Source organism: Chamaea fasciata, unplaced genomic scaffold (assembly GCF_029207755.1).
Source record: "Chamaea fasciata isolate MVZ Bird 193981 ecotype frontalis unplaced genomic scaffold, bChaFas1.0.hap1 SCAF_1, whole genome shotgun sequence".
NCBI lineage: Eukaryota > Metazoa > Chordata > Aves > Passeriformes > Sylviidae > Chamaea > Chamaea fasciata.
This window is the reverse complement of record NW_027094086.1, coordinates 152,136,150-152,149,333: the sequence shown is the minus strand read 5'-3', so window position 1 is coordinate 152,149,333 and position 13,184 is coordinate 152,136,150. Positions and strand designations below refer to the sequence as shown.

General features: G+C 50.2%; 1 protein-coding gene across 1 annotated transcript in view; it reads right to left on the bottom strand.

The window, feature by feature from the left end:
• Positions 1–13,184, bottom strand: part of NBEAL2 (neurobeachin like 2) — a 49,040-nt gene that overhangs the window by 28,896 nt on the left and 6,960 nt on the right. The window contains 6 exon segments of the mRNA XM_066202210.1: positions 203–482; positions 2,393–2,478; positions 3,985–4,067; positions 4,143–4,519; positions 6,685–6,766; positions 12,344–12,508. Of these exon segments, the coding sequence (XP_066058307.1) occupies positions 203–482; positions 2,393–2,478; positions 3,985–4,067; positions 4,143–4,519; positions 6,685–6,766; positions 12,344–12,508 (1,073 nt within the window).

The window sequence follows — 13,184 nt, the reverse complement described above, 5'->3', positions numbered from 1 at the left end:
CTACTTCGGGATTTTCTCCCCAAAGTTCACCCCAAAGCAGGGAGGGACCCTATTCGGGGGTTTTCTCCCCAAAAATCACCCCAAAGCAGGGAGGGACCCTATTCGGGGGTTTTCTCCCCAGAATTCACCCCAAAGCAGGGAGAGACCCTATTTTTGGGGCTTTCCTCCCCAAAATTCACCCCAAAGCAGGACACCGACCTACCCAGCATGAGCACCCTGAGGCTGATGAGGCCACTGGCCTCCTGTGGCTCCAGGGATTCGGTGGGAAGCTGGGAATTCAGCACCCTGAAGAATCCATCCAGGAGGCTCCGCAGGGACACGGGGCCGGCGCCGGGGCTGGAGCCGTGCAGGACGTGGACCGAGGCCACCACGGAGCGCAGTGTCACCTCCAGCAGGGCAGGGGACAGCCCGCTGCCACCCCGCTGCAGGACGCCCAGGAGAACCTCCAGCGCCGCCGGGGTGATGGCCTGGAGCGCGTTGGGCTGTGGGATTTGGGGATTATTTGGGATTATTTGGGATCGTTTGGGATCGTTTGGGATCGTTTGGGAGTATTTGGGGATTATTTGGGATTTTTGTCCCCACATCGCGATATCAGCCCTTTGTTGATCCTGGTGTTCATCAACCAGCGCTGGGGAAGGTGAGGATGGAGATGGAGATGGAGGTGGCCAACCCTGGTGTCACCAAAAGGGACACGCCACCCTGTCCCAGGATCATTTGGAGCTGGGAATGGTGAGGATGGAGATGGAGGTGTCCAACCCTGATGTCACCACCAAGAGGGACACGCCACCCTGTCCCAGGATCATTTGGAGCTGGGAATGGTGAGGATGGGGATGGAGGTGTCCAACCCTGGTGTCACCATCAAGAGGGACACGCCACCCTGTCCCAGGATCATTTGGAGCTGGGAATGGTGAGGATGGAGATGGAGGTGTCCAACCCTGGTGTCACCATCAAGAGGGACACGCCACCCTGTCCCAGGATCATTTGGAGCTGGGAATGGTGAGGATGGAGATGGAGGTGTCCAACCCTGGTGTCACCAAAAGGGACACGCCACCCTGTCCCAGGATCATTTGGAGCTGGGAATGGTGAGGATGGAGATGGAGGTGTCCAACCCTGGTGTCACCAAAAGGGACACGCCACCCTGTCCCAGGATCATTTGGAGCTGGGAATGGTGAGGATGGAGATGGAGGTGTCCAACCCTGGTGACACCAAAGGGGACACGCCACCCTGTCCCAGGATCATTTGGAGCTGGGAATGGTGAGGATGGAGATGGAGGTGTCCAACCCTGGTGACGCCAAAGGGGACACACATACCCCTGGGGGGGCGTGAATTGATTGAAAGCAAATTTGGGAGTTACTGAAGATTAAGTCGATTTTTTTTTTCTTTTAAAATTGCTGTGGAAATTAAAAGTGATTCCAGCTCAAAATTATTAATTATTAATTAACCGTTAATAAATTATTAGCTATTATTATAATTAACAATATTATTATTGATTATTATAAGTATTAATTAATTTATAATCTAAGGATTTTCCAGCTCCCAGCCCAGAGGTGAACTGGAGGTGAAGCAGCGGCTTCAGCTTACAAGCTTCCCATAACTTAAATATTTAATTAATTTTAGTAATTGAATTTAATAGTTAAATTCACTTAATAGTTCAATAGCTTCAATTTCAATTAAATATTCAATTTGTTAACAGTTCAAGAAAATAATTAAATGAAGTAATTTGACTCAATTATTAGATTTAATTATTTAATAATAAAAAACTATTAAAATAATTTAATAATTATTCAATAATTTAATTCAATAATTTAATTATTTTATTTATTCATTTTTATTTAATTATTTTATTTATTTTCTTACGTACCTTGCTTTATTTTATCATGTCTTATACTGCATTCTTTAATTTTAGCACTCAGTTATTTCATTTATTTGCTTACATATTTTGCTTCATTTTATTATTTTTCTTTTATTGCATTCTCTAATTTCATTACTTAATTATTTCATTTAATCATTTAGCTTTATTATTTCATTTGCGCCGTTTCATCCTTTCAATTCTTAATTCAATAAACGACTTCAATAACTTTGTTTTCTTTTAAACCGTTCTGCTTTGTTTCATTTTATAAATTTAAAAAAAAATTAATTAATTTAACTCTTAAAAATTCCTTAATTTAACTCTTCAATTTAACGACTTCCTTTCCAATTCATACATTAAATCGAAATAAATTGAACGTTTTCTGAGCTGACCCCACGGAATTTACGGCTGGGACGTTAAACAGGATTTTTAAAAGCATTGAAAAATTCCAAATTCCAGTTTAATCCCAGCCTTGGAATAAATAAAACTTTGGGGCTTTATCCCAGGGATGAGGAGCTGATCCCGGCGGATCCCCAAGGGTACCTTGGATCCCGAGAGGATGGCTCCGAAAAGATGGATAATCCGGAGCTGGATCGTTTCCGGGAGCTGCTTCCCAGCCTGGAAACTCTCTGTGAGGATGAGGAGGGAAGAGAATTCATCAGAGGAGCAAACAGCAAAAATAAAAACAACCCCCAAAAAACCCCCAAACCGCCAAAAAAAAACCCGACAGAAAAAAAAGCCATTTTCTAGCTAAAAATAGGGGGGGAAAAAATCCTTTTTCCACCCCCCAAAAAATAGGGAAAAATCCCTTTCCATCCCAAATCCACCCCCTGGGGTGCTGGTGGTGGAGAGGATGAGGATGCTCCGGGTTTTCCAGCTCTGGTCTGGGGTTTTGTCCCCAAAAAAAGGGGATTTGTGCCAAACTGGGGTTGGCTGGGGATTTACGGGGCGGGGTTTTGGGGGATTTTTGTAACGGCGCTGCCTCTAAAAGGGGATTCCTGGGGCTTCCCCGGGAAAAATCCCGCTCTGGGTCGGTTCTTGTGGGTCCTGCAGGGCTTAATTCCTGCTTGGGGATCCCACTCCTCTCCCCAGGAGCAGCTACGGGATCCGAAATTTCTGGGGCAGGTGTAGGATAACCTGGAGCAGGTGGGGGATCTCACACTGACGGGATAAATTCAGGATAACCCGGAGCAGGTGTGGGATCCCACACTGACGGGATAAATTCAGGAGAACCCGGAGCAGGCGTGGGATCCCACATTGACGGGATAAATTCAGGAGAACTCGGAGCAGGTGGGGGATCCCACACTGACGGGATAAATTCAGGAAAACCCGGAGCAGGTGGGGGATCCCACATTGACGGGATAAATTCAGGAGAACCTGGAGCAGGTGTGGGATCCCACATTGACGGGATAAATTCAGGAGAACCTGGAGCAGGTGGGGGATCCCACATTGACGGGATAAATTCAGGAGAACCCGGAGCAGGTGGGGGATCCCACATTGACGGGATAAATTCAGGAGAACCTGGAGCAGACGTGGGATCCCACACTGACGGGATAAATTCAGGAGAACCCGGATCCCACATTGACGGGATAAATTCAGGAGAACCCGGAGCAGGTGGGGGATCCCACATTGACGGGATAAATTCAGGAAAACCCGGAGCAGGTGGGGGATCCCACATTGACGGGATAAATTCAGGAGAACCTGGAGCAGCTGTGGGATCCCACATTGACGGGATAAATTCAGGAGAACCTGGAGCAGGTGTGGGATCCCACATTGACGGGATAAATTCAGGAGAACCCGGAGCAGGTGTGGGATCCCACATTGACGGGATAAATTCAGGATAACCCGGAGCAGGTGGGGGATCCCACATTGACGGGATAAATTCAGGAGAACCCGGAGCAGGTGGGGGATCCCACATTGACGGGATAAATTCAGGAGAACCCGGATCCCACATTGACGGGATAAATTCAGGAGAACCTGCAGCAGGTGGGGGATCCTTTTAGCTCCTTGGATCACTCCCCACCCCTGAATACGACATCCCCTCATGGATCCTATAAATACTCCCTGATCCCTGGGCGCTCCCCACACTCCCAGACCCCACAGGGACCTTTCCCGTTCCCAAATCCCGCTTTTACCTTGGAAAAAGGCCCCGAACTCGGGGGGCAGCGGGGCGGGGGCAAACTTGTATTTGCTCTTCTCCTTGGCGCTGATTGATTCCCTGGAAAGAGAGGGGTGAGGGGGGAAAAATCCACGGGATTTGGGGGATTTTGGGGATTTTGGGGGCGTCCCTCACCCGCTCAGCTGCCGGCGCCACGTCTGGTAGGGGTCGAGGAAGCACTCGCAGAGGTGCAGGGCGTGGAGCATCCCGTTCTCCAGCTGTGTCCTGTTCTCCAGCTGTGTCCCCTTCTCCAGCTGTGCCCCATTTTCTGGCCGTGACCCCTTCTCCAGCTGTGCCCCATTTTCCAGCTGTGCCCCATTCTCCAGCCGTGTCCCCTTCTCCAGCTGTGTCCCATTTTCCAGCTGTGTCCCCTTCCCCAGCTGTGTCCCATTTTCTGGCCGTGACCCCTTCTCCAGCTGTGTCCCATTTTCCAGCTGTGCCCCCTTCTCCAGCTGTGCCCCCTTCTCCAGCTGTGCCCCCTTCTCCAGTTGTGTCTCCGGGATGCTCCGCAGCTGCCGGGAGAGCTGAGCTTTAATCCCCAACATGCCCCCAAAAACGGGATGCGGTTTTTTTTGGGATGGAAAACTCCATTTTGGAGGGAGGATGGGATTATCAATCAATCAATCAATCAATCAACCAATCAGAGCCCAGAGCAGCAAAAGCTGGGATGCACTGACCAATCAGCAGCCAGAATCACACAACCCGTAGGGCTGCTGACCAATCAGAACCCAGAACTGCACTGACCAATCAGCAGCCAGAGTCACACAACCCCGTAGGGCTGCTGACCAATCAGAACCCAGAGGCGCACTGACCAATCAGCAGCTGGCACTGCAAAGCTCTTGCCCAATCAGCACCAGAGTAGCACAAGCTGCGGAGTCTCGGACCAATCAAATTACAGAGCAACACAACCTGTACAGCTCTCAACCAATCAACATCAAGAGTCACACAAGCTGTGGACTCATGGACCAATCGGCATCTAGAATCACACAATCCATGGTCTTGCTGGCCAATCAGATCCCAGAGCAGCACAACCTATGGATTCCCTGACCAATCAACATCCAGGATCACACACCCTATAGAGACACTGGCTAATCAGAACTCAGTCACACAACCTGTGGACTCACTGACCAATCAAATCCCAGCAGAGCACAACCTGTAGAGCTCCTGACCAATCAGAGCCCAGATTCACATAACGTACGGACTCAGTGACCAATCAGTGCCGAGCCCCTCCCCAATCAGGCCCCACCCACCCATTCCCATTCCTGTTCCCATTCCTGTTCCCCTTCATGCTCCCAGTCCCATTCTCAGGGATCATTCCCATTCCTGTTCCCATTCCCGCTCCCATTCCTATTCCCGTGACCATCCCCATTCCCACTCCCATTCCAATTCTTGTGCCCATTCCCAGTCCCATTCCCATGACCGTTCCCATTCCCGCTCCTATTCCCATGACCATTCCCAGTCCTGTTCCCACCCTCATTCCCATTCTCGTTCCCACTCCCGTTCCCATTCCCGTTCCCATTCCCATTCCCGTTCCCACTCCCGTTCCCATTCCCGTTCCCATTCCCGTTCCCATTCCCGTTCCCATTCCCCCTCCTGTTCCCGTTCCCACTCCTGTTCCCATTCCCACTCCTGTTCCCATTCCTGTTCTCGTGCCCATGACCATTCCCATTCCTGTTCCCACCCTCATTCCCATTCTCGTTCCCACTCCCGTTCCCATTCCCGTTCCCATTCCCATTCCTGTTCCCACTCCCGTTCCCACTCCCGTTCCCACTCCCGTTCCCACTCCCGTTCCCACTCCCGTTCCCACTCCCATTCCCGTTCCCACTCCCGTTCCCACTCCCACTCCTATTCCCGTTCCCATTCCCGTTCCCATCCCCGTTCCCACTCCCGTTCCCATTCCCGTTCCCACTCCCGTTCCCACTCCCGTTCCCATTCCCGTTCCCGTTCCCGTTCCCACTCCCGTTCCCGTTCCCATTCCCGTTCCCGTTCCCGTTCCCGTTCCCGTTCCCGTTCCCATTCCCGTTCCCATTCCCGTTCCCGTTCCCATTCCCGTTCCCATTCCCGTTCCCATTCCCATTCCCATTCCCGTTCCCACTCCCGTTCCCACTCCCGTTCCCACTCCCGTTCCCACTCCCACTCCCGTTCCCATTCCCGTTCCCATTCCCGTTCCCGTTCCCATTCCCATTCCCACTCCCGTTCCCACTCCCGTTCCCACTCCCGTTCCCATTCCCATTCCCATTCCCGTTCCCATTCCCGTTCCCATTCCCGTTCCCATTCCCGTTCCCACTCCCGTTCCCACTCCCGTTCCCACTCCCGTTCCCACTCCCGTTCCCACTCCCACTCCTATTCCCGTTCCCATTCCCGTTCCCATTCCCGTTCCCATTCCTATTCCCATTCCCGTTCCCATTCCTATTCCCATTCCTATTCCCATTCCCGTTCCCATTCCCGTTCCCACTCCCGTTCCCACTCCCGTTCCCACTCCCGTTCCCACTCCCGTTCCCACTCCCGTTCCCATTCCCATTCCCGTTCCCACTCCCGTTCCCATTCCTGTTCCCGTTCCCATTCCCATTCCCATTCCCGTTCCCATTCCCACTCCTGTTCCCATTCCCATTCCCACTCCCGTTCCCATTCCCGTTCCCGTTCCCGTTCCCACTCCCGTTCCCGTTCCCGTTCCCACCTGGTTCCCGCAGAGGCGCAGGAGGCGCAGCACGTGCGGGAGGCAGCCGGGGCTCCTGTCGGGCTGGATGTTCTCCAGGTTCCTGCGAGGAAAACCTCGGGAATTCATGGAATTCGGGGAGCGGAAGGAGGAAAGCCGGGAGGGAATTAAGTGCCCGGGGCAGGGAAAACGCCATTAAACGTCAATTAATATTATATCCTAATTATTTTTCCTTGCATTACTTTCTATTGTTATTTTTTGTTGTTAACAAAGAAAATAACGTTGAACAGTGTTTCCTACATTTATATTTATATTTATAACATTATTATATTTATTAGATTTACTATATCAATACTAATAATAATTATTATTAATAAAAAAATTATTTTCTAATTGTTATTTTTAGAGATATAATGCATTAGGGGGAGGGCGCTCCACTGAGAGGGAATGATGGAATTCTGGGGGGCAATAACGTTATTTTTTAATTACTATATTTTAAAATTTTAATTATTTTCCATTATTATTACAAAAAATATTAGCATTATTAAGAAAGGTATTATCGTTACTATTTCAATTATAAATTAATATCCAAGTAATAAAAATGAACGTATTAATATATAGATGCATAATATACTTACATATAAAAAATAATCAATATACATTAATTATTGATAAAAAATTATCTAATACAATAATTAATATATAATTATTATTTTTAAAAAAAGTATTACTATTGTTACTATTTAAATTCTAAATTAATATACAATTAATAAATATGAGTGCATTAACATATAGACATATACTATATGAATCGACATATAAAAGTTAATCTACATTAATTAACTGATATATAAATTATTTTAAAATACTAATTATTTTATTAATATTATTAATATCAAAAGTCATATTAGTATTTCAATTATAAATTATGATACAATTAATAAAAATAAATGTATTAATATATAGATATGTAGTATATTAATTCACATAAAATATAATTAATATACATTAACTAATTAATACATTAATTAAGTAATAAATATTATTGCTACTATTAGGAAAACTATGATTATTATTACCATTTGAAATACAAATTAATATACAATTAATAAAAATGAATGAATATATTTCCAAAATATATCAATTGACATATGATATTAACTAATACACATTAATTAATTGATATATAATTAATTAATTAACATATCAATGTATCAATATCCAACATATTCGATATCTTCAACACACAGAAATAAATGACATTAACATCCGAAGACACAATAAATACAGAAAACACGAAGTTAATTTACATTCATTAAAATGATACCTTAATTTGGAATTTTTCTTTATCTTATAAAATTAAATTAATTCAATAAATAAATAAATAAATGAACAAACTCCCAAGCCCGGCTGAGATTTGGGGACAAACTGGGACCTTTGGGGACATTCGGGACCCCGAACGGGCAGCGGGAGGATCGGGGGGGGACCGAGGGATGATTTGGGGGGATGATTTGGGGGATGATTTGGGGGATGATTTGGGGGATGATTTGGGGGATGATTTGGGGGGATGATTTGGGGGGATGATTTGGGGGATGATTTGGGGGATGATTTGGGGGATGATTTGGGGGATGATTTGGGGGATGATTTGGGGGGATGATTTGGGGGATGATTTGGGGGATGATTTGGGGGGATGATTTGGGGGGATGATTTGGGGGATGATTTGGGGGATGATTTGGGGGGATGATTTGGGGGGACGATTTGGGGGGACGATTTGGGGGACGATTTGGGGGACGATTGGGGGGACGATTGGGGGGATGATTTGGGGGATGATTTGGGGGGATGATTTGGGGGGATGATTTGGGGGGATGATTGGGGGGATGATTTGGGGGATGATTTGGGGGATGATTTGGGGGATGATTTGGGGGGATGATTTGGGGGATGATTTGGGGGATGATTTGGGGGATGATTTGGGGGATGATTTGGGGGATGATTTGGGGGATGATTTGGGGGGACGATTTGGGGGGACGATTTGGGGGGACGATTTGGGGGACGATTTGGGGGACGATTGGGGGGACGATTGGGGGGATGATTTGGGGGATGATTTGGGGGGATGATTTGGGGGATGATTTGGGGGATGATTTGGGGGATGATTTGGGGGATGATTTGGGGGGACGATTTGGGGGACGATTTGGGGGACGATTTGGGGGACGATTTGGGGGGATGATTTGGGGGGATGATTTGGGGGATGATTTGGGGGGATGATTTGGGGGGATGATTTGGGGGATGATTTGGGGGATGATTTGGGGGGATGATTTGGGGGGATGATTTGGGGGGATGATTTGGGGGATGATTTGGGGGATGATTTGGGGGATGATTTGGGGGGATGATTTGGGGGGACGATTTGGGGGGACGATTTGGGGGACGATTTGGGGGACGATTTGGGGGACGATTTGGGGGGACGATTTGGGGGATGATTTGGGGGATGATTTGGGGGGATGATTGGGGGGATGATTTGGGGGGATGATTTGGGGGATGATTTGGGGGATGATTTGGGGGATGATTTGGGGGGACGATTTGGGGGGACGATTTGGGGGGACGATTTGGGGGGACGATTTGGGGGGACGATTTGGGGGACGATTTGGGGGATGATTTGGGGGATGATTTGGGGGATGATTTGGGGGGGATGATTTGGGGGATGATTTGGGGGATGATTTGGGGGATGATTTGGGGGATGATTTGGGGGGGATGATTTTGGGGGGATGATTTGGGGGGATGATTTGGGGGGATGATTTGGGGGATGATTTGGGGGGATGATTTGGGGGATGATTTGGGGGAATGATTTGGGGGGGATGATTTGGGGGGGATGATTTGGGGGATGATTTGGGGGGATGATTTGGGGGGATGATTTGGGGGGATGATTTGGGGGGATGATTTGGGGGATGATTTGGGGGATGATTTGGGGGGACGATTTGGGGGGACGATTTGGGGGGACGATTTGGGGGGACGATTTGGGGGACGATTTGGGGGACGATTGGGGGGATGATTTGGGGGATGATTTGGGGGGATGATTTGGGGGATGATTTGGGGGGGATGATTTGGGGGGATGATTTGGGGGATGATTTGGGGGATGATTTGGGGGATGATTTGGGGGATGATTTGGGGGGATGATTTGGGGGATGATTTGGGGGATGATTTGGGGGGATGATTTGGGGGATGATTTGGGGGATGATTTGGGGGATGATTTGGGGGATGATTTGGGGGGATGATTTGGGGGGATGATTTGGGGGATGATTTGGGGGATGATTTGGGGGGGATGATTTGGGGGGGATGATTTGGGGGGGATGATTTGGGGGGATGATTTGGGGGGACGATTTGGGGGGACGATTTGGGGGACGATTTGGGGGACGATTTGGGGGACGATTTGGGGGGATGATTTGGGGGGATGATTTGGGGGATGATTTGGGGGGATGATTTGGGGGGATGATTTGGGGGGATGATTTGGGGGATGATTTGGGGGATGATTTGGGGGGATGATTTGGGGGATGATTTGGGGGGATGATTTGGGGGATGATTGGGGGGATGATTTGGGGGGATGATTTGGGGGGGATGATTTGGGGGATGATTTGGGGGATGATTTGGGGGGATGATTTGGGGGATGATTTGGGGGATGATTTGGGGGGATGATTTGGGGGATGATTTGGGGGGATGATTTGGGGGATGATTTGGGGGATGATTTGGGGGGATGATTTGGGGGGATGATTTGGGGGATGATTTGGGGGATGATTTGGGGGATGATTTGGGGGGATGATTTGGGGGATGATTTGGGGGATGATTTGGGGGATGATTTGGGGGATGATTTGGGGGGATGATTTGGGGGATGATTTGGGGGATGATTTGGGGGGATGATTTGGGGGGATGATTTGGGGGGATGATTTGGGGGGGATGATTTGGGGGGATGATTTGGGGGATGATTTGGGGGATGATTTGGGGGGACGATTTGGGGGGACGATTTGGGGGGACGATTTGGGGGATGATTTGGGGGGATGATTGGGGGGATGATTTGGGGGGGATGATTGGGGGGATGATTTGGGGGGGATGATTTGGGGGGATGATTTGGGGGATGATTTGGGGGATGATTTGCGGGGATGATTTGCGGGGATGATTTGGGGGATGATTTGGGGGGATGATTTGGGGGGGATGATTTGGGGGGATGATTTGGGGGGATGATTTGGGGGATGATTTGGGGGATGATTTGGGGGGATGATTTGGGGGGATGATTTGGGGGGGATGATTTTGGGGGGATGATTTTGGGGGGATGATTTGGAGGATGATTTGGGGGATGATTTGGGGGGATGATTTGGGGGATGATTTGGGGGATGATTTGGGGGGATGATTTGGGGGGATGATTTGCGGGGATGATTTGGGGGATGATTTGGGGGGATGATTTGGGGGGATGATTTGGGGGGATGATTTGGGGGATGATTTGGGGGATGATTTGGGGGGATGATTTGGGGGATGATTTGGGGGGATGATTTGGGGGATGATTTGGGGGATGATTTTGGGGGGATGATTTGGGGGATGATTTGGGGGATGATTTTGGGGGGATGATTTTGGGGGGATGATTTGGGGGATGATTTGGGGGATGATTTGGGGGGATGATTTGGGGGGGATGATTTGGGGGATGATTTGGGGGGATGATTTGCGGGGATGATTTGGGGGATGATTTGGGGGGATGATTTGGGGGGGATGATTTGGGGGGATGATTTGGGGGATGATTTGGGGGATGATTTGGGGGGGATGATTTGGGGGGATGATTTGGGGGATGATTTGGGGGATGATTTGGGGGGATGATTTGGGGGGATGATTTGGGGGATGATTTGGGGGGGATGATTTGGGGGGATGATTTGGGGGATGATTTGGGGGATGATTTGGGGGATGATTTGGGGGATGATTTGGGGGGGATGATTTGGGGGGATGATTTGGGGGATGATTTGGGGGGATGATTTGGGGGATGATTTGGGGGGATGATTTGGGGGGATGATTTTGGGGGATGATTTGGGGGATGATTTGGGGGGATGATTTGGGGGGATGATTTGGGGGGATGATTTGGGGGATGATTTGGGGGGATGATTTGGGGGGATGATTTGGGGGATGATTTGGGGGGATGATTTGGGGGGATGATTTGGGGGATGATTTGGGGGATGATTTGGGGGATGATTTGGGGGATGATTTGGGGGATGATTTGGGGGATGATTTGGGGGATGATTTGGGGGATGATTTGGGGGATGATTTGGGGGGATGATTTGGGGGGATGATTTGGGGGATGATTTGGGGGATGATTTGGGGGATGATTTGGGGGATGATTTGGGGGGATGATTTGGGGGATGATTTGGGGGATGATTTGGGGGGATGATTTGGGGGATGATTTGGGGGATGATTTGGGGGATGATTGGGGGGGATGATTTGGGGGGATGATTTGGGGGATGATTTGGGGGGATGATTTGGGGGATGATTTGGGGGATGATTTGGGGGATGATTTGGGGGATGATTTTGGGGGGATGATTTGGGGGATGATTTGGGGGGATGATTTGGGGGGATGATTTGGGGGATGATTTGGGGGGATGATTTGGGGGATGATTTGGGGGGATGATTTTGGGGGGGATGATTTGGGGTGACCCACCTGCAGATGATGATGAAGAACTTGAGCAGCAGCAGCGCCTGGCCCAGCCCCGTCGCCCTGTCCCCGTCCCGTGTCCCCAAGGCCACGCAGTGTCCCAACCTCTGGCTCAGCACCTGCAGCACCTCCCGCGGCAGCGCCGGGATCTCCGAGCCCGGCTCCTCGGCTCTGGGGGGGATCGGGGGGGGCGGGATGTCACCCCCTTGTCACCACCGTCACCCCCCGTCCCCTCCCTGGGCAGGATTGGGGTGCAGGATGTCACCCCCCTGTCCCCTCCCGTGTCGCCGGCACCGGATGGCCCCGACCACGGAGAGCGGATGAGGCGCCACCGCCCCCACGCTCGGCAGCTTGGGGCCCACGGGGGTCACCGGGGGGGGTTGGGGACACCCGAGGATTTTGGGGGGTCACTCAGGGGGGCTGGGGGTCGTCCAGGGTGGTCACTAACGGGTGTTAGAGGTCTCTCAAGGGTTTTTGGGGTCACTCAGAGGGGTCACTTGGGGTGTTTGGGGTCACTCAGAGGGGTCACTTGGGGTGTTTGGGGTCACTCAGGGGTGGTGGGGTCACCCAGGGGTGTTTGGGGTCACTCAGAGGGGTCACTTGGGGTGTTGGGGGTCACTCAGAGGAGTCACTCAGGGGTGTTTGAGTCACCCAGGGGTGTTGGGGGTCACCCAGCAGGATGCACCCAGGGAGTTTGGGGTCACCCAGGGGTGTTGGGGGTCACTCAGAGGGGTCACTTGGGGTGTTTGGGGTCACTCAGGGGTGTTTGGGGTCACTCAGAGGGGTCACTCAGGGGTGTTGGGGTCACTCAGGGGTGTTGGGGGTCACCCAGGGGTGTTGGGGGTCA